The sequence below is a fragment of the Melitaea cinxia genome, chromosome 1, assembly GCF_905220565.1.
Source record: "Melitaea cinxia chromosome 1, ilMelCinx1.1, whole genome shotgun sequence".
NCBI classification, from domain to species: Eukaryota; Metazoa; Arthropoda; class Insecta; order Lepidoptera; family Nymphalidae; genus Melitaea; species Melitaea cinxia.
In genome coordinates this window covers 4,103,878-4,127,571 of record NC_059394.1, presented here as the reverse complement: position 1 = coordinate 4,127,571, position 23,694 = coordinate 4,103,878, and the positions used below count along the sequence as shown (strand labels likewise).

Below are 23,694 nucleotides of genomic sequence, written 5' to 3'. Positions count from 1 at the left end.
TAGGAGAGACATCTATCGACAATTGGCGCTATATCAGAAATATAGGTCTCAAATGTCTATAGTCTACTGCAAATTGTCAACCATAATGCATTGCGCATAAATGGCCGCCATGTTGCTGCCGTCTGAAAGATGTTCACATCTGTCTGTGTTTACTAATGGATTTTAACAACTTAAACAGCAAAATTACTGTGTTTGTGAAATTGTGAGTGTAAAATGGTTTTATTTTAAATATGTTTTTGTGATTGAAAAGTCTGTCAAATGTCTCTGAGGCCAATAAACAGTGAAATTTTCTTTAGGTAGTCATTCGAGTCGGACGGCATAATGGCTGACAATCTGATTCAAAAGTCACATAAAACTAGTGAAAAAAACAAGTATAACAACGTAGTCCATCGTACCACGAGTGAATCTCTGCGACTGAACGAGTCAGAGAAAGGAGTGACTCACCCGACGAGTCTTCAATCCACCCATAACCCAAGGAAAATATCTTCCTTTCAGATAACCAGTGTGACTGTTGGCTCTCGGGTGAGCACAGATGCAGGCGAAGACTCAGCTGACGATCTAGACGAATCTCACACCGACGACATCTCAAGGGTCACCGACATAGAGAATGAAACTCCGAGCTACTCAGAAGACACCTTTTCAAAAGACGACGTTTTTTATAACGCGTCGAGTGCATCACTAGGTTGTGCTCCAGTCATTCCGACCAGTTCGCAATACGGTCTTGCGATCGTCGGCCAGGAACCTAACACGAATCAAATAGTAGGAGCGGTGCCAAATAGTAATAACACAGAAGTTAATGACACGATGCACGTCAGTGTCACGACTGCCGGAACGGGCAGCATTATCAACCTCTTAGGCAACTCTAAACCTCAAGAAGGCATGAAGGAGATTCAGGAACACGTTAGAAATGAAAGGTTTAAAGTTGTGAAAATCGAAAGTACCGAACCTTTCCGCCGGGGCAGATGGATGTGCATGGACTATCTTGATCATACCACAAGTCAACAAAATGCCCCAATTACACTCAATAACAACTTAGAAGTGACCGAATCAAATACACTGCAAGCTCCAGATAGTGGCGTTGTGATAAATGATAGTCAACATGATGAGATGTGTAATGATCTGACTAACAAGGGGCCCAAAGATCAAGTTAATACAGTTCAGCAAATGGATCAAGGTGTCCAGAAACAATTTCCTATGGCTTCCCCTGGGCAATCATTGACCCAACCTATTAATATAGTTCAACAACAAATACCTGTCAACCAATCTGTGTCTGTGCAATCTCCTCCTCTAGAGATGCCTCAACAGATGCCAAATCAAACTATGCAATCATCCCAACAAGTTGGTCAACAACATCCACAAAGTATGACACATATCACTATGCAAAATACAGCACAGAACCATCCTCAGCCTACGCAACCGCAACAAGTTCAACAAATTCCACAGAGCTTTCCTCAGCACCAGTTACAACAAGTTATTGCACAGTCGCAGGGTATAGCCATGCAGCAAATACCTATGCACCAACAAATGCCACAGCAGATGCAGCCAATTCCTAATCAGCAAATGCAACAGATTGGTCAACATTTGCCTCAAGCTCAGCTCACTAATATGCAAATTCAGCAGCAGATGCCACAGATGCAAGGTATACCTAATCAAGGACAATTAACTCAAGTGCCTGGTCAGCAACCACAAATGCAGCAAATTCAGATGCAACCTATGCAAAGTCAACCGAACCCACAACAAATCCATCAAATGCAACAAGCGCAGATACCGAATATTGGACAGTCTCATCACCTACAAGGCCAACAAACTATGGGTACCCAACAAGCCCAACTTCAACATTTGTCTAGTCAGGCCCAAATACAAGCCCTGCAAAATCAGCAGTTGCCAAATCACATACAACAAATGCAAATACCTACTCAATTAACTGCCACCAATCAGCAGTTATCACAAATGCAAACTCAAATGCACCAACTGCCATCACAGCCTCAACAATCAGTGGTGCCTGGGATACATCCACAAATGCAACAACAAGGCATGGCTGTTGCTCAAACGCAATATAATCAAGCAGTAAACCAACAACCAAATCCTCAGTCAATGATCACTGCAACCATTCCATCATCTCAGCAGCCAATGGTCCAAACTCAACACAATGTACCCCAATATCATACCCAGCAATCTCAGATGTCACAACAGGGGCAGACTTTGCCTCAGGAGGTGCTGACTAGTATCGTAACATCACAACAAGGTGCAACACTTCCAACCAATTTACAACCAATGGTTACTCAACCCCAGGGCTCTACTTTACCTGCGAATCTCCAAAGTCTGGCTGGGCAACAACAAGCTCCTGTACACAATATGGCACCACAACAAGGAAGTGTATCTCAAGGAAATATACAAATTATGACTGCTGCACCCCAAAGTATGCAAATGACTCTAGACACTAATCAACCGAGCATGCAAATACCTCCTTCAGATACCATATACATGCAGCCACCCAATGTAGGACAACAAATGCCTACACATATGTCGCAGCCTCAAACTATGTTGCAGCAACAAGTAAGCGGTCAGGGGCAAATGGGTGGTGTGCAGTATGTTCCTAATCAATCGGTGCCACAAGTATCAATGGCACACCAAAACATTCCGATGTCCATGCAACAGACCATGCCAGTCGGAATGGGGGGAGGTGTTCATGCGAATGTGGTGCAATCTCAGACAAGTATGGGTATGGGCTATGGTGGGGTGGTGCCAGTGATGTCGCAGAATAGCGTTGCGCCTGTTGAAGCAACTGTGTCCGGGACTAATTCACCGGTTGTTTCAATGCCTGTGAACTCAACCACGTATGTGTCGAACAATGTACAGCCTGGACATGATAGTCAGGGCTTCGGTAGCCCAGTCAGTGCGGTGGTGTCTCATGCTATAAGTGGAGCAGTGATGAGCAATGTGAATGTGAGTGATAGTAGTGCACTGGATGTGGCCCAAGATGGACTGCAAGCTGGTGACAGCGCGGATGGGAAGGAAGAATCGCAGCCTGCGCCACCTCCTGAGGATGAAAGGTGAGTCAACTATGTGCTTGGCACCTTAATATCTGATAAGATTTTAATAAAATAAAAGCAATCACTGAGCTCTTCACACATTGATAAGATAGTTATAAAAAAAAATATTTTTATGCACTGATTAGAATTTCCAGCTAAATTATATAACTGGTGTTAGAGTGTGTATGTACTTTATGTTTCTCCATATAACAAATAGAAAGTAAATGTAGTTAATTGGTAAAAGCTTAAGAAAGTCCCAGGTTATATTATCCTAAAAGTTTCTTAATTTTTTTTTAAATATAATATATGTTTTTAACATAAAATAGGTTTTATTGGTACCTGTTTACTTTTTTTTTTAATTTTGTTAGTATTGATCTTAAATTATAAACTTATTTTCTTTAAGTAAAAAATTAAATGAGTTTTTTTTATACAACGATGGGCTTGCATTTGACCACTATTTCAGCTGATGAGCACGCTTACCTAGAAGTAACTATTCACTCGCAACTTAAAGATCCCCAGGTTATAGTTTTCCGGAAACACAGGCTGGTAGAGAGTTCCATTCTTTGGCCGTACAGATCAAGAATGTACTAGTGTATCGCTTAGTGCGTGTAGGGTCATCATTCAGACATCATTCGGTCCTCATTACAGATTTGTTGTATCAAAGACATACATTTAATAATAATTAGGTTACAATTTTATGTTGTGTGCTTTAATTATAAATGATTTTCTATAATTATGTATTATGCTAAACGTTAGCATGATTAAATACAATTATGATTCAAAATTTTGTAGGCTAAATTTTTAGACTTATTTTGGAGAAAAAAACACTTCTTTTGAAAATTTATAAAAATTAAACACTTATTGCAATATGCATTTATTTTTTGTATTAAAATTAATTATTTTAAAATATTTCTTTAATATTATAGGAATTAATTACAATTTGATGTCAATAACCTTTAGAGTTTATAATATTGTCTTTTCCTATTTCTATAAATGGAGTGTCCTTTTTTTTTTTAAATTTTTATTGAACAAACTTAAAAATTAGTAAATTTAAATGGATTTGAAATTTATAAACAAATATTCCAATGAACTTGAGTGTAGACTAATATCTTTTTACGGTGTAATATTCAAGTTTAAGTTTGTAAAAACAGAGCAATTAATGATGTGGGCACCAAGTAACCACCTATATATAACTATTTGCGAAAATAACTCATCCGTAGACAATGGCGGTTGTTTTCTTTGCTTTTGGCCACGGTTCGTACCAGCGAGCGGAATCCGACGTCCCTTTGATGCTGTTTATTTGCGCTTCGTCCTGCGACATAAATAGGTAGTTGACACGTACGGTGCATGGTGCTCGTCGGTATGTTGGTGACTCACACGCAACGTATCCGAATTACGGTCTTGCTAAAGAGTGACTGGACGTACTTTGACTAAGCAGTCAATAAGTGTGTCGTGCGTCTTTCTTTCGAATAACAATTGTTGACTCCGATTCATTCCACATTCATCAATGATACGATCTAATACAGCTAGGATTTCGATTGCGGCATCAATGGCGAATGTATTAGTATTCTAAACGGTTGTTTAAGTATTCCCAATACGATGTTACAATGCAAAGGAGTCTAACCTGGCGCCAGTGCAACGTCACTGGCGTCGCTGGTAATCGAGTCGAGATCGGAAGGTCGTGGAAATATGAGATTCTTGATCGCTATGATGGACTAAATGTGCATCGCTATTCGCTTGTAAACATAAAAATGGTAGATTAGGTATGCGCAAGGCAGGCTCGAAATTGCATTCAACATTGTTCTGAACAAACATTCGTGGTTAAAACTTGAATGATGTTTGTGGCTTTTAAAAGGTAATAGGTTGCGTTTATTAATAATGTAACTTTGAGTATTTTATGCGTATACTAAGCAAATAATTCATGTGTTGCCATTTCAAGTCAATTTTGATATTTGCAAGAAGATTCAAATTGCATTAAATTGATCTCGACACTGTATTCATTTTTTTCAATGGCGTATTGTTTAAACGTGTATTTGAACTCTCTCCTTTCATGGAATCATTATCGCCTGACTCGAGCATTGATTAACGATTTCATGTCCACTTTACTGGAATCATTGAATTGATGGTATATCGGCAGTCACTAATCGGCAGATTCTATTATTATTTTATATGATTAAAATGAGCTTCTATGCCACCACTTTGACCATCACATTCACATATTCTTTAATATAACAACGTAGTAGATAGTCGATTGTAGTAGATATAATATAACAACGTAGTAGGTGTCGATTTCTAATATATCTTTATCAATCAGTTTTTAACGAATCGAGTGAAAATCAGTTAGCACATTTAAATAATAGTTTAAAAAAAATTTAAAAAACACGCTTTTTTAAATAAAACAAACTAAAAAGTAGAAATTCTTATCAAATTAGTGTATTGTCATTGGTCCTCGATAAGTGTACTAAGTTTAAATGAAATCTGAACGTTTAAAGTGAGTCAAAATGAAGTCCTAAGTAGTCGGTTTCAAACATACAGGTACCAAAAGGTATAAAAAGCGTGTAAAAATGTCTTTGACCTTTTTATTGTATCTATAATAATGAAAATATTCAAATTTTCAGACAATGTAGCCCTAATATTACGTGCTCGTGGACTATACGTAGCAAATATTAAACGAAGTTCGTTTTTAGAAGAAAATTATTGGAAAGATTCACCGGTACGTATTTTCTAGTAGTCAATGCAAGCTATTGGCGTGTTAAATCGGTGAAAGTAGATGCACAAAATGCCGCTCCATTCTCAGTACTTATTGTCAAATATACCGTTCACGACTACACGATTTACAAAATAGTAGAAATTACTTACCGGAAATTTGTCTGTTTACCTTGTCTTCGGCATCGAGCTCATTATATCAATTCTTATCTATACTAAAATACAATTTATTTATTCGTCAAAGATATATTTTTTTTATTTAAAACGGATTTAATGCAGAAACAGTAGTACTTATATTTATTTTTATTTTTTGTATTTCATGCACGCACGACTTCGTTAAAATTTTACTGATGTAGGGCACAGTAGGAAATATCCTGAAATCAAAATCAAACCAAATCAAAATCAAACCAAATCAAAATCTGAAGCAGCCCGACCGAAGAAGCACCTCGACCTTACAGATATGTCACAGCTAAATAATACTGCTTTCGTGCAGTATTGTGTTCCTGTTGTGAGTAAGAGGACCAGAGCTCCTTCGGGGATTGGGGGTAGGGTGGGCAACGCGCTTGTAATGCTTCTGGTGTTGCAGGCGTCTATAAGCTACGGTATTCGCTTACCATCAGGTGAGCCGTACGTTTGTTTGCCGACCTAGTTGTATTTAAAAAAAAAAAAAAAACATTATTTCACAGATTAAAATTGTATGGAATACCTGGTATTTTTATCGACTTCAATTAATGATGATCCAATTATAAGTTTGCGTGTAAATTTTTAAACGTCACCGTTCATTGAATAAAGCGGTGAATTATAAAATTACATGCACTTTTTCGTGATTCCTTTGATATAATAATTAATAGATTTGATATAATAATTAATAGATTTTTGATTAGCCCGTTGGCGCAGTTTGTAGTAACTCCGAAGGTTGTAGGTTGATTCCCACCCCGAGTCTGGGTGTAATATAAATATTTATTTGTATATTTATATATGTATTATTTATAAGTATGTTTATTGAAAAAAAAATGTAGCTATATACCAGTCGGCTGTAACCTATACCTGCACAAGCATTAGGTTGCTTTAGGAACAGACGACCGTGTGTGTATTGTGTAGATATTTATTTATTTACTTATAGATTATTGTAACAAGCAAATAAATAACTTGAAAAAATCACATTATAAATTTAAACACGACGCAACTTTACATGTTGTTATGATGCTTTTCAGGTTTTTTTAAAAACATTTTTGGTTAATTTACAGCATCTACGTATCGTACGTATCCTTTATTTTATACCTTCTCGATAATTAAGCTAAGTAACGCTATATAATTATACTAATCAAACCGTATGCGTGATGTAATAAATTATTATATAGTATATTATTTTAGAAATGTTAAAATGAAAACAATATATCTCTATTGTTGATTATATCTGCGTATCCCAATTATATAATAGTGTTTTTTTATTCAAACAAAGGCGGGGTGTTGATGCGTGACACTGACACGTTGAGCAAGGACAGATGTGAATTGAAGAACTCGTTGATTGACGCCCGACTCATACTTTTTTAATACACAACTCTCAAACCACTCTAAAATTCAAGTAACAATTTACTTGAATTTTGAAACCTCTAACTAACAAATATTGTTATGCTTGTAAAGGATATCTTAAAAAACAAAAAAAAAAGTGCAACTAAAGCAAAATGTAGTTAAAACAGGATTTTCTTGGCAGAGTTTATATTTTAAGCGCTCTTCCACAGGGTCGGGCGCTGGTAGCTTTACTAACACGAAATTTGTTAAACCTCGAAAAAAAATTAATTTCTTATGTGTTTTTTGAAAGCTGTACAAACAATATAATCCTTTTAGGTAGTATGATGATAGAATTTTCGTGAACAATATGCATACGTTTAAACTATAATACACAAGTTTCGCGATGATTATTATTGTTAATTAATAATTGAGTATTAATAAGAATTTTGCTCTAATCTGAGAACTATCACTCGAAGATAATAATGCTATACACTGTATTAGAACAAGTTCTTTGTGTCGGAACGTGAACAAAACGATTATTGCGTTTCACAAATGTTGAGTTTCGTGTTATAAAATGTATTTAACTGTAGTTATGTATTGTAATGCAATGTATGTTTTCGTGTGAACAAACTCGTCTAAATTACGGTGAGCTACAGGATATCTCGTGCATTCCTAGAATATTTTAAAGCAATTAATTACTCATTAGTTCGACCTTCTTCCTACAAAATTTGTTAGTAGCCTTAGTTTTTATTTATTTAATATTATTGTGCACCAGTGAATAGAACGTTAATCGATAAGAGATGTCCGCGCCACGGGTCCTAAATGCAGATTAAAATTGCAAATTTTGTCTTTTAGAATGGTTTTCTAGATTTAGTCTTAATCCATAGAAATAAATAAAATTGAAGTGTCTGTGTGTGCTGTAATATTAAAATAACCGCTTTTTACTAAATGTATAATGGATGTATACACGGTACCTACATATACCAAAATAATATTTTTTACAATTTTTGTCTGTCTGTTTGTTTGTTTGTTCTGGCTAATCTCTTAAACGGCTGGACCGATTTTGACGGGACTTTAACTTGCAGATAGCTGAGGTAATGAGGTAAACTTAGGCTACTTTTATTTTAGATTTTATTTTTAAAACTCTGCGAACTGAACAATAACTTTATTGTTAAATTCCACTCGGACGAAGTCGTGGGCACAGCTAGTCTTTTATATACAAGAAAAGTTTCAAGTCCAGCAGTAGTATATTTAAGGCTGTTAAGACTAAATAAAGTATGGTATAAATTCGTATTTTAATTTTTCGAATAAAAATATTTACTTATCTGTGACGTATCTGAAATATTTATTACAATGAATTCAATTCAGTTGTATGCTTAAGAATTGTTTTTTGTGCCAAATGAACGTAGATTATTTCACTGATGTCACGTGTAACGAAGGAAGATAATAAAAGTGTTTACGTTTTGTGAGCTATAAAGATTGGTTGCGACTTTTTTCGTGTGAACTTTGAAAATGGGAAGCCGTACCTCTTAACTTTTCTAGAGTAAGATTTATATATAGTCTTTTGGCAAATAAACCTTTATTTATCATTATACATAATTTGGTCATAATACGGATATATGAATGTACACTATATATGATTATTACATAAACAAATACTTAAACGAATTTTACATTGACTTTATAATGTCAAAACCCCTGATCAAAGTTATCGTTACTGTGTTAAAATCCAATAAATCGATATCTCGGTTCACTAACTGATATTGTAAATAAATTATCAGTCATTATCCTGTGAGTTACGTATCTTAGTTTCACGTCTAACGCAATCGAACACGAGGCAACAATCCGAAGTACCTGTATATAGTGTTACCAGTTATCTGCGTGATTTTCAAATGTATAAATATTGTCCAAAACAAATATTTCTCTGTATGCGAACGTGACCTCATTCAGTACGAATTCCTGAGCATTTACATTTCATAAAGGCATCAAAATTATAATTTCTTTTATAAATAACCTTTAAGTTCAAACAATAACGTAATACGTGTTATCAGTATGAAGCTCATGCTAAGAATAATACTTTGAGTTCATTAATCCAATAATAGTCTAGTAATATTGAATATAATAGAGGCATTGGGAACTGCAATGTGTTGTATTGAACTCTGCAACCATGATATTTCTATTAATATCATTTCCAGATAAAGTTTTGCCGTTGCGGGTGAGTATAATTCATATTATATCAATTATTATATTTATAATATAATCGTTGATTATTATTGCTATAAAAATGTGAAAAATTTTAAGAATATGAATATAGACACTCATATTTTCGATGGGTGTTTCAAAGAAGTGCCTACAGAAATGCAAGGGAACTGAGATACATATTGTATTGTAGTTGAATAGCATACTATAGCAATGTGGAAAGCGTAGGTGGCTGATAAGTTGCGTACGCAGTCCAGTTCTAGTTTTATATCGACATAGAAATGTATACGAATGAAAATAACTCCTCTGTTACTCTCTTTCTGATTTCTCTTTTGGACCTTTGTCATTTTCTATCGTCGTTTAAACGCTCTATGGCGAATGACGTTGAAGCCATAGAAATGACGTGGTGAGTTAAATGACGCATGGTACAGCCGCATCCGCTGCGCCATCTACTTGCAATTCAGGCGTCACCAGAACGAATCGACAGCCGCCGGCGCTCGCCGGAAACGTCTTCGTAATGGCAATATGCCAGTCGTATTAAATGTAACTTTTAACCGTTTAATAAAATTCTCTAAAAATTATACGTCAACTTATGTTTCAATTAGTCAAGATTATCTCGAAACATATCCGAATCTATCCAGAGCGCGTTGAAGTGTATCAATTTAATATTGCAATTAATTTATCAGACTAGCCAACAAGTTCAAAAAACTGTTAAATAGATACAATATGAGTCATAGCTCATTCGATCTGGAATGATGTCTAAAAAATAGGTCGGAAAGATTTTGTAGCACACAAAAAATTGTATAAGTTATTAACAAATATTAAGTTGCATAAAAAATGAATTTCGTTTCTTGTTAATAGCTCTGAAACTATTGACATTGAAGTATTTTTTAAATGAATTACTTCTAATTTTTTGTTAACTTAAAAAATATTATAAACACAATACACGATTTTCAAAAACTTTAGTAACGTGATCCTATTGACTATATATTATATATAATTATATACTCGTAAGAAAGTCTCCAAGGAGCGAAAAATTTGTAGAGCAATTATTTAAACATTTTTTATTATCTACAATGATACAGACAGAAGTTGTTTTTTTTTTTAATTATTCAATAGCCCTACTACTATACAAATAATTAAAAGTCAAACAATGTTAAAATTGCAACTAGTTTGTGTTATTTCTTATTTATAGTGTAGACTTGTCAACCTACGTTACTTATAAATATTATTTTACCATCTATAGTTAAATTTGTTAGTTACATCGAAATCGGTGCAGTAAGTTTGAAATTTGGAACCAAGCATACTAAGCTAAAAATTATAAGTATGTAGAAAAATGTTCAAATTGGCCTCTACGGTTATAACGGTATAATAAGTATAAAATATAAACTTAACGTCGATGTCTACATCTTAGGTAGATTGTTTCGCGGCAATATTTGTGACCCAGTAGCACAAAGCTGCGCTTGCTTTCCCAACGATAGCAGAAGTTCGTTGGCACTGGCATTCTCATCGCCATTTCCCATTCGGTCAAGCCCTAAATTGACATGTTATTAGTCTCAAGCAAAACAAAGTAGCTTTGCTAACGGTGCACTTTTTTTAAACATATATTTAGTGCTTAGGGATAAACTTAGATTACAATAGAATTCATCTAGAATATCACCATTTTGTAAGAGTTTTACAACGCAATAGATGTGTTCCTAGCATTACTGTTTATATTGTTTTATTGGTCAATCATATTGTAATAGTTTAAATTTCAGTAGTCATTGTCATGATAAACCAACCATATTTCGTTTACACAGGCTACCAAGTGAATAACACTGTACAAAAGCCTTATTCGTCGAAACGGGATGACGTGTCATTTTCTCTTTAAAATGGGCAGATGTTAACCATCTGTGCCGACCTTATTGATCAGGCAGATTGCGCACCTTGTTATCTGAGTTGGACGAGATCAGAGCCTATATTTGCAATCAATAAAAATTTACATAAATCGCAAAGCCAACTGATACGACTACGGCCTCGCGAATACAAAACATTAATTTCAAATTCACATCTGACATCGTTTTAAGCTCATTTTGAGTTTTGCATTTCTGTAAGTAGCAGATATGGTACTTAAGGCAACATCGACGAATCATTTACTTCGATTCTCCTGATGATGTTATGTTTGTTAGATTCACCAAAAATTTATTCTTTTTTTTTATTCTAAGATGGTTTAAGTATTTCACCTCATGTCAGAAGTGGGCAGGTATCTGGTGCATAATTGATTTTCAATAAGGTAGTTTTAACTTTTAACAAATAAAATGTCGTTTTTTACGTCTGAATCATGGAAGTTACTCATGTTAATTAGTATTTCTGTTTCTATTATATAAGGTTATACGGTTATATTATCAGCCGGTTTTTTTTGCATCACCTTAATTACTCCAATAAATAAGTCATGCAAAATAACTAAAGTTTTAACGTATTTAAGTTGTATAATATCTAATTTGTATAAGTCGTGAAGTTATCGATTTCTTAGATTAATACACAAACAAGTCAAGGTCACGGTACCGCACCAGGTGGTACCACGCAAATACAGTTCTTCTTCAGTACAGTGGTTCATATCCAACGGTATCGATTAAAAAGTTATAAATAAATATATAAAAAAGGTAAAAAGCTACCGGCCCAATAATTTCTTGGTCTTTGATTTGATCTACTGAATATGTCTTTTGATAAGTAGGTATAAGTATTTTTTTTTTATTCAACATAATTATTAGTAGACGATCAATAGTCGAGGGTTATTACTTTCTACACCTTATAAGAGACACAAAAAAAGCTACTTGCTTAAATAAAAAGTCTAAAATTTAGAAGCCTAAAATGATAAACACATAACCCTCCTCTGCGTAGAGTAATCGGGTAGAAAGGATGATCATCATCTGAGAATAAACTATTTTTAAAGATTTATGTATATGATAAATCTGTTTTTATAAATGGCTAATGCAAATACGAATGCATTTATATACATTTCATATGTAAATGGATCGCAAATTTTAAAACTCCGGTGTATTTTATTATTTTTAGTGCTTAAACTGTATTATATTTTTACATTTTAATTATATTTGTTAAGCTTTATGGCAACTTTTTTACATTTCATGTTGCATTTTAACAAAGCTTACCTACTTACATATTTTTGTAATTATAATTTCAGTTTTGACACTTTGTTGATAGTTTTTTAGTAAACGGCTTATATCCTACAATCTGCGCTTTTTATAAACATAAATATCGTAAAAAATTTAAATTCATTATGTGTATTAAAATAAAGGTTTATATATACTGATAACCCACTTGGATGGAATAGTATTAAAAAGACGTTCCTAGATTTCAAAATGTAAGGAATGGTGACGACATTTTGATGGTTAAAAATTTGCCTATGGCCTATTAATAATAATATTAATTATGCCTCTCATGCCATCGTGACATGTCTAATCTATACAAAAAATGTTATATGTTATAATAATGTTTTTATTTTTACTGGATGTATAACCAAATAAAAATGTTTACAAATTTTTGTCTGTCTGTCTATCTGATCCGTTCCGGCTAATCTCTGAAACGGCTGGATTGATTTTGACGGGACTTTCACTGTCAGATAGGCGATGTAATAAGGAGTAACTTAGGCTACTTTTATTTTAGAAATTTATTTATTTTATAACTCTGCGAACTGAACAATAACTTCTTTGTTAAATTCCACGTGAACAAAGTCGCGGGCACAGTAAGTAATACCTATAATCATAATACTGCACGAACTTCTTCCTTTAGTATAATATTCACGTATACATATAAAAAGTTAAAAGAAATCCTGATATTTTTCTTCGGTAAAGGTCGATAAAAATAAAATTATAAAAATAGTCTTTTAACTTTTTGCCGTTATTGCTAAAAATAAATTCCAGGATGTGGTTGTGACTGAAATGGATATTTTTTGTGTCAGTATTCGATGTCGACGATCGTTCTAATAATAACCAGTCGAATATTTCACAGCAGCCAAAGAATGCGATACGATCATATAAGATGGATTGACTCTGATGCGTGCGGTAAAGCTTACAAGCTTGTAAAACATTTTTATGGTGATCTGTTAGTATCGTTTCTTGTTCCTAAGTTATATAGAAGTATTTAAAAACTGATTAGTCAATTAAACCTCATGAACTATATTGATATCAATCAGGAAGCTTTAGAAACTTTTTAAATGTGCCACAAAATGAAATTGATAGTCAAGTTAACTGATCTTTTTCTTGGTGTCTAGTCCGATTGTTAATTTTGGTTTGTCTCGTGAATACTTTTTATAATTTTTTGTTACTTTACAATACCAATGCATTTTAGGTATATTATAAATAACAAATATTCTTCAACGCCGACCATGCCAAGTTAATTTGCATTCCATTTGTTTTTGTTTCCTTGTGGCGTCTCCTTATCATAGGGTAGACTGGGTACGGTTGTGCCAGGGTACGGTAGTGACAGTCGTTATAACCGCGAAACTATACGGAATACGGGGAAGAGTGTAAGACAAAAAAGAAGCGCGATGCATGTCTACACATGTTGCCCAGTATTGCGTTAGCCAGTGCCCAACGTAAAAAAAAGCAGGAGGCCACATTGCTTTTCAGCAGCCAAAAGTAAGTTTTTTTGTTCAGATTCTTTTATTATTTACTTTTATTGGTATACATATATACTATAGCAAATATTTTTTTGTTATCAATTGAATATTAGTAGTTAATTACCAATGATTACTTTTTACGTAGATAATTTAGGCTACTCATGGTGTTTTATTGTTTTCAGAAGTATGCGTTGGGTACGGTTGTGACAAATGTAGTGGGTACGGTTGTGACATATATTTTTTTATGTTTTTGCTTTTAGATGCCCAGAAAACGCTTGCTAAAGACCAAAAGAGCACGGTTTGATATTTGTAGGATGCTTATGATGAAGTAAAACTAAGGACTTCTATACGGAGAGCTGCAGATTTGCATAATATTTATCGCATGTCGTTGTTACGATACATTCGTTAACGTGATGAAGTCGGTGCGAATCACGATGTAAACAGCATCAGCATGGGATATGCAGCTCATAATAAAGTATTTTCTAAGGAGTAAGAAGAGCTATTATCAATATATATATCACACGTTGCGCGTAAATAAATATATTTTGGCCTTATTAAAAAAGAGGTACGAAAACTGGCCTTTGAACTGACAAATAAATACAACATAAACCGACCTGCTACTTGGGATGAGAATGAGATGGCTGTTATTATAATACCGTTAAATAGTTTAATAGTTTTATAGTTACCGGTAATTTAAATTTAGTTAACACTTTGACTGATTTTATGATTTTAAAGAAGATGGTGATAATAACATCAGATGTTGCAGTGCCTTATTAATTATAAGAGTAGACTTAATTTAATTTGATTTATAACTATAAAACTTTATATAGAAGAAAAGTATTTTGTGTTATGTTAAACATTTCTAAGAATAAAAGCCATTATAAACCAATTCTGTGAATATTTATGTCTGTCACTACTGACCCCAACCACTGTCACAACCGTCCTTGGGGTGTGGTCGGTTGTGACACTTTTCTTTTTTTTTCAAATTTGATGCTATATCTAATACAAAGTATTTTGAGGCAAAATGTCAGTATTTTTATGTGGACATATATACAAGCTACGATTTAAGTAATTTTTGTCTCAACTAACTAGTAAATTAACAAAATTATTGGCGGTCAAACCTCAATTGTCACAACCGTACCCAGTCTCCCCTACATTTGGACCGTTATAAAATATTTACTAGACCGCAGGAAAGCAGTGTGAAATTCTAAGCCTTCTTTTTTTCTTCTTTCTTCTTTTCTTTTCTTCTTCGGTCAACTTTAGTACGTTTTTAAAAAAAGTCAGAGTAGATTACAAACTCCAGACTGCTGATTTGCGTGACTCAAAGCATTACAATTCAGTTCCTAATAAAATACACTGCTCTAACAATTCCAGTCGCCAGTACAGTAATTTAAAATGCTGCTTAACCTTGAATACCTTCAAATTTACAACTTGTTTAATTAAAATATATGAATGAGACGAAACCTTTTAAAAAGATTACAGAAAATTCTTTACGAATTACTACTTACATAGTTAACATTTTTAAGTTAATACTTATATACTGTTTTAGCTAAACCACGTCAAATCAAACATTGTCCATATTCGTTTGGTAACATTTCAGTCAGTCTAATATTAGAAATAAAAAACAAAAGTAAATTCACTCTCACCGTGTTTCTTTTGTTCTTCTAGCGCAAAATCAACTGTAATTTCCTGACCGAATTTTTTTGTACCGCGTCGACGTCTGCCCGACGCGACGGGTCATTTATCTCAGATTAGAAATTTTTTGCTCTTGTCGTCTACTTAATAAATATAGAACAATTAAAACATTTGCGAGACCGTATTTAATTTACATGTCTGTGTGTTATATTAATTAATTCGTTTTAATTCTTACTGACACTTGTCAAGTTAAAATAAGGGTGGGGGTAAAAAAATAGGTATAAATTTAGCTACAAACAAATTTATCAACAGCTAGTTATGTAAAGTGCAATATCAATTATACTTGTACACGTTAGGTATAACACGTTCTGCAATTACAGGGCGGGTCTCTTGAACTGTGCCGGTCATCGCCCCCTCATCCGAATCTACGACTTTCTAATGGGATTAAAGGTTGTTTCTCGGCGCAGACGCAACATGAACCGTAGTCTCGCGATACATTACTGTATTAAATCCCTTACTCTTGCTTTCATATTTAATTGCTTAGTTTATATTTCGCCATGTGTGCACCTTCAATTTAGCAACCATTTAGAGCTGAAAACAAACATATTTTAATAATCGGTTAGCTTTACAGTTTGCGTGCAATTATATTCTCGTAAAGCTAGAGATCAAACGGGCAAACGCGCTTTCACTTGTCGATCTCGATATAGTGCAACTGAAAAACTGCAGCTTTCCTATTCTGTTAAGATTCCATTTTGTGTATCACTCGAAGCCTCCTCTCTCTCAGTGGTTGTCGCCAGAGAAGTTATTAATATTGATTCGGTTTTCAGTGCGACATGTCGTATAAATAGCGCTTGACTTATCTAAACCACTATTTATTAATACTCAATCAAACAAACAGCACACAGTTATTAGCGTGTTGACGTTCTAATCTTGTTATACTTGGAATTCTTGTCTGGTAATTGGTTGGCTCGGTTTTGTCAAGTTCATGATTCGATGGAGACTAACTGACAAACTGACTAAACATTTTTTAATCTGTGCTTTATGCTATACAGTATATATATAATTGGTATGAAGGCGTTAACGCAACGGTCATAGCGCAAGGTTACGATCCCGGCACACGGCAAACATTTTATTGACCATACAGATGTTTGTCGTGGTCTGGGCGGCTTGTGCATTGTGTTTCCGGACCCCCGACACAGAAGTAAATCCTAGCAGGGGCCGTTAAGTGTGAGATTTTAGTTTAATGTCCTTATTTCTATATGATATAATTATCTTTATATTGAATTTATATTGTTTTACAATTTTATATCGTAATAAATTAAACGGTACCACAATTAATACGTCTTTGTTTAAATATTACGCAGTTGCAATTAAATTGAACGCATAATGAGTCAAAATCGCTGTTTTCAATTGATTATTTGTACGCAGTTTTTTTGAAAAATAATAAAAACCGACCAATTGTAATAAATTAAAAAATAACATGCGTTTATCTGTTCAAATATACAATAACTACGTACTAATAAAATAGAAATATCCGATCAAATCGCGTGCACGTGACTGCACATAGTAAATACTATTTATCCAATCGAACAATACTTTTATCTCATACACACAAACTCGGTACTACCATTAATGAGGAGACGTAATGAAATCGCATTTCGACAGATACTATCGGGCGAGTATGACAGGTCCTGATCGGACTCTTCCGGCGCCTCCAATGGCGTATCTGTTGAACGTATTTGTATTTATCGCGTCGCTCGAAATAGCCATTATCTCTACTCCGCTGAGGTCAGTGGGCGCTGAGCTGACACAAGAACGACCATTAACAAATGTGATTAAAATCCTAACATTTCTGCGTAGTAGTTTTTATTTCATAACACCGTTATCGTTTGTACGTATATCGCAATGAATGTTCGAAACGTGTTTAATAGTATGAATAACATGGTTTTCATTGTAATAACGACATGCTTGTGACATGCATTACAATTTTGAACGTTAACCTTTTTAGTTATTCTTTCGCGTAGTAGACAAACAACCTCCTTTTGATATCAGAGTGGACGTGTGAGATTTTTTACTAAATCAAATCAGTTAAGTATCTGACTCTTATGATAATTGTATTTTTTTCTGTATGTTTATCGCTAGACAGTAAATATATGAGACTGCTTATTAAATGTTATTTGATATGTTACTAATGCATACAAAGACACCTTAGTATAAACATGTTTTGGTGCTAAATGTATATCTTAATCGTGATTAAGACCACATCTAAAATAGACGCCCAATTTTAATATAATCATTAGAGGTACTAATTGACCTCGCCGTTAGGAAGATTAAAACTGCCAATTCAAAATTATGAGCTAGGTGTATAATGAAATTTATTTTTGAAAACGTACTTTATACAATGTGCCTTTTTTATATTTCGGACTTAACATCTCCTATGATTTAACTCGTGTTTAGTTTAAATATTTATTATACTTGTATTAGTCGTAGTGTGATTATTTGTAGCCTACGATTTGAAGCCTTCTATTAACAGACGTACCTATAACGACAAAAATAATTTTAGTGTCGTGAATCCTAATACCAGCATCGTCAAAGAATCCTAAGTTCTCAGATTTATTATATCTAGACATCTTTATCTTTTATAATAATATACAAATACGTTTATTAAGGAATATACTCTTTGCAGCTAACATAAACGCGGGTGGAACTGAGCGAACCATCTAGTCATTATAGGAATAAGGAATAACATAAATATTGAGCTTGTATTAAACTTTACTATTGTATTTTAATAAACCTATTTCCAACACAAAACTTCAATACATTACAAGGAAACGCATTAAATATTTATTATTGTCGTAAACGCGTTTGATCATGCAATATTGAATGCCCTTCTTAGTGGGTGCGGAGAAAAGCAATAAATAACTTAGTCCTCTCTCTCAGTGTATGCCCAGATAATTTATTGCAGACGAATCCACCACTAGTTCATTACAGTTGCAGAACTCTTGTTATATTAAAAATGAAACTACCTACCTAAGGCTAATGCTGCCCCATAAGTCGTTGTGTGACATGAAGGTTATAAATAGTGTATCTTACAAAAAAAAAAACCCTATAACGTCTTTAAACTATAGTCTTTCTTTACATTTTATCATTACCTATATAAATGAAATAATATATTATAGTATTAGTATATAGAACACATACGGTTTTACATATACAGTCATCGTCAATCAGTCAGTTCGTTCAGCCTATTGCAGTCCACTGTTGTACATAGGCCTCCCCAAGTTCGCGCCAGACATCTCGGTTTTCCGCAATCCTCATTCAGCCTACACCGGCAATCTTACGTAGATCGTCGGTCCCGCGGGCCGGAGGTCGTCCCACACTGCGTTTTTATAATAATATGGAATATTAAGAACGTCCATAGCGTACTAATAAATTCATCTATATATGAAATGTTTTGTTATTTAGTATAAACCTACCTGTTGTAATTGTTTAATCCCTATTAAACCATATATGCTTTCAATTATTTATCATTATTAATCTTTTACTTTATTGTCAATAATCAATGAGAAGTAACGTCGATCACCGTACATCAAAAGTATGCTATGACGTCATAACTTAGTACGTTCGGAACGCTTCCACGAATTTAATGATACATTCTTCGAGAATATCGATTTAAGGGTGCGTTTACATTAGCCCGGTTCGGTCTTAATAAACATCAAACTTTTTCAGTCACACTAATGTAAACAGTATAACTGAGTGACTTATATTCGATGGCAGCACGACTAGTGTAAAACTTCTTACGTTTTTAATGGTGCCGTCTATTAAAAAAATAATTAAACTTTTCTTTAAATGTTCTCGTTTTAAACACTAATAGCTTAGATAGACTGTATTTCCTTCCATTTAGCGTTCAAATTTCTACATTTTTAGAGCAATATATTTTCGAAACGGTATTCTATGAAATTCAATTTGAATATGATGACGGTGATCAATGCATTCGGCTCATTCTCACAGCGGTAAAATCAATAGATCATGAAAACAAAATTAAAAGGTAAGCAGAGCCGAGTAATAAAATTTATTTGTTTAATAAATTAAATAAAATGCTTCAAAGGCATTGCTTCATAAATCTTAACATTTACATATGTCACATTAGGCGTGCATATTTCAACATAATGTCGCCCACAATTTTTTTATTTGTTATATGAAAGTGTACAGTTGTTTTAAGATATAAATTAGATCAAGCAAATAAAAACATTAAAATATTGATACATATCTTGTAAAAATAAAAAGATATATACATCTCATGGTCATTCAACTTGGTATTCAATTTACTAAAAAAATACTTTACAGGTGGGTAAAATTAGGCCAGTGTGTTTTACTCTCACTGAAACTTGCAGTAAAGAGCGCTTAGGGTAATTTTGTTTTAGTTTTCCTGTAAAATGCTTTTTGACATTGTGACGAGTAAATAAAATAAAGTAAACAAAAAAAAACTAAAGTTTCTAAAATAACTTTATTTTTCCGCTACTTTATGCATATCATGGATGAAATTGGATATTTGAAATTATTTATTTACATTTATTTCTCAATTTCTTTATACGAAATTGTGGCAAAGGATAATGGGGGTTGTAATGAAACTTCCAAAGAAGTTGTGTAATGCAAACAATTTTATTTGCAATTCAGAATGCGTAGACGCTGCTTTATATTAGTAATAAACGACAGATATTTTATCTTAATGACTATTAAACTGATTTGTTACAGACGCTCTCGATTTTGTAACCTATTATTATAAAACGATTAGAAATACACTTTCTCTTTTATGATTTTTGTTTTCTATTAATTTAAAATTACGTAAAAAAATTACAGCTCGTTCGATATAAAGATACCATCGAAAGTGAATAATGAGCCTACGTGATTGCAGAATCAAGTCTTGTCTAGTTTAATTACTTATTATTCTTTAATATACTGCCAGCTTAATGTGTTTGACTGTATATACCAAAAGAGGTATTATATATTCATAACTTTAATTAGACTAGGATGAATGACAAAATAAGGAACTATTCCTTATAGAGTATAATAATACTCTAAAGACAATTATGTAAAAATCGAATATTATCTTTATTGTCTTATGCAAAAATCGTAGTCGAAACGTAAAATTTTGGAAGTTATGTCACACATTAAACAAAATTGTATTTTATTCCGCTTTGGACCATGCACATGAACTTCTCAGTGTTGCGATTTTCTGTTGTTTCTCAAGGTTTTATTTCAAACTAGTGGTCACCCAGTGATCGAAATTCGACCATAATTAATTTAAATTATAAGTTTAAACATCTAATCTATAGTCTATAATAATAATCTATTCCCAATTTGATTGGCGCGTATCTGTCAAATACATGGTGTGTAATGTTATATTGATTTAATGTATTTTTTATGCATAATTTAATAAAAATTGTAGCATTCTGCGCTCCTTCTTTATATAAAATATACGTTTCGTAAAAAGGGGTGCCTATAAAGTTTTTGCTTCACGTTTTAATGTATAGATATCTAATTGTAGATATATTTTATTTGAAGTGTATTTATTAAAGTTTATGATCAAGACCTTTGCTATTTATTGAAATATTATTATTAATGTTTAATCTTCATTGTGCTGTCTCATAGCTTGTAAACGTCGTAAAGATTTACAATCATACCAAGTTAAAATACTGATTATCTTTTAATAAATGCTATAGAATGAATTGTAAAATGGGAACACATATTATTTTAGAATATTTTACAACGATATTATAATCCGGTCGTTTATAAATAAAAATGTTGAGATTGAATGATTCCATTGATTAGTTATCTATACAAATAAATAAATTTGGAACATCTGTTTGTAATATTAAAATAACCGCTTTTTACTAAATACACATGTTTGTATACACGGTACATATACCAAAATAACATTCCTTACAATTTTTGTCTGTCTGTCTGTTTGTTCCGGCTAATCTCAGAAGCGGCTGGACCAATTTGACGGGACTTTCACCGGAAGATAGCTGATGTAATAAGGAGTAACTTAGGCTACTTCTATTTTAGAAATTTATTTATTTTATATTTGCGAACTGAGTTATGATCTTAAATTCCACGCGAACGAAGTCGCGCTCACAGCTAGTTCTGAATAAAGGCACATAGTAAAAGAATTAGTAATGTGTCGAACTTAGGTATGAAAACAGATTAATACGCTAAAAAAAAATACCTTTAAATGAAAGGAAAATTAAGCGAACAATGTACTTATAAATGGTTCGTTTACTCTAGACATGCCTATATACTTAAGAAACTTCACAGATATTAATTAAATTACACCGTCAACAGGTCGTACAATAAAGTGATGAGAAATTCAGAAAACATGCGATTCTTAATCGTTTGCACTACTTCTAATTTTTCATTTTCCGAAACACCACGACCTTCAGAGGTCGTCCCGGTTTAACCACATTCGCTAAACGATAAAGTAATTTCTCAATGAATTAGACCGATTAAAAATCACCATTGGCTTTCCGCCAGACCTATCTGTATAAACATTGCGAATTTAAAGAAAATGTCATTACGCAAGCCGAACAAATATTACATCGTGTGTCTTAAGGAATTCAAGCCTTGAATATTGAACTTGATTGAATTGAATTTGTTTTTTTTTTCTTTATTTAAATAAACTATTTGATGGATTTCGAGAAAAGAAAAATGTTTTATATTTAAGTACTACGTGCTTTTACTAAAGTTAATGATGTCGAATGCATAATAAGACTTTTCCCTGAAAGGTTCTCTCCGCCTTTGAGGTAAATGTGGACTGAAATATATATATATATATATATGCCAACAACTTCCACTTTCCAATATTGTTAGCTTAAGGCCGCCGTACCAACCATTGAAAAGATCTACGTCGTTAACTAGCTAACGATGAAAGACTGCATAACGTGCCTGCAGTTGGCTATAATATATTAAAATGGAACATTTTCAATCATCGAAAAACTTATCATCCAGCAATATATGTCCATTAATTAAATCATTTTTACATTAAATATATTATTTCACAGCAAGTAAACCAATTGGTTATCAAAACTAACATAAAAAATATTGTTTTCTAATGTTTACGCGAACTTACTAAACTGCAATAAAATCCAAAAAAGTTGGATCATTGTATTTAATAACAAATATTTCGAAAAACAACATCAATAGTTGCTTGTATTTTTTTCTCAGATGTCAGACGAAAAATTTGTTTTGTACTTGTTGTTTGTTTTGTATTTGATATCCAATATATTAGATTGCATCACTTTTGACGATTACAAATTCAATTTATTTTAGCCTAGATTAATCGCAAACATATCTACTCCCAATTCTTCAAACACTGGATGCAAAAAAAAAAGAAGAGTGAACGTTCCATTAAAGCTGCTTCTTACAATTCAATAATATTCCTCCCCTCCCCTCTTGTCGAAAATTGGTTCCTGGTTTTTATAAATTTAGGTCTATGATTTCACCAAAATGTACTGTAATACACAAAGATAAAAGAAATAATATATTTTATTGGTTTAATATATTTAAGTATGTTCATAGAAGGGCGTTCGTTGACCCTCTACCAACAAAGTAGTTCTGGAATATTCAGATTCCATTTCTGGAAACATACACAATCGCCCACTACGCCTACAGGAATATGCCGTTAATCATAACTCATTGCGATTCATGCTGTGACTAAGATACGCATTAGCATAAATAACAATAAATATCCTTTCTACCGTATAAACAATCTTCTTGTCTTCCAACCAAATTCATGTAAGTGGAGAAAACTTCTCTGATGCGAATAGATTATTAATGTCTTTTTATTAGAGCTCCACTGAAACGGTTCATGCGTCATTCTCAAGACGTTCAATTTCTAAACTATTAAATACATCAATCATGAATATCAAGATAGCGAAGTTAGGTACAAAGCTCCGCCGCTCTCACAAAAGCTGTCATGGGTATATAAATAGT

The 23,694-nt window shown here is 33.2% G+C and overlaps 1 protein-coding gene across 1 annotated transcript in view; it reads left to right on the top strand.

The window, feature by feature from the left end:
- The first annotated feature begins 64 nt into the window (after positions 1–64).
- The window catches only part of LOC123655435 (protein bunched, class 2/F/G isoform-like), a 176,244-nt gene continuing 152,614 nt past the window's right edge, over positions 65–23,694 (top strand). Inside the window, exons 1-3 of the mRNA XM_045591251.1 lie at positions 65–202; positions 297–3,053; positions 16,935–16,940. Of these exons, the coding sequence (XP_045447207.1) occupies positions 322–3,053; positions 16,935–16,940 (2,738 nt within the window). The 5' untranslated portion in view covers positions 65–202; positions 297–321. The remainder of the gene's footprint in view (positions 203–296; positions 3,054–16,934; positions 16,941–23,694) is intronic.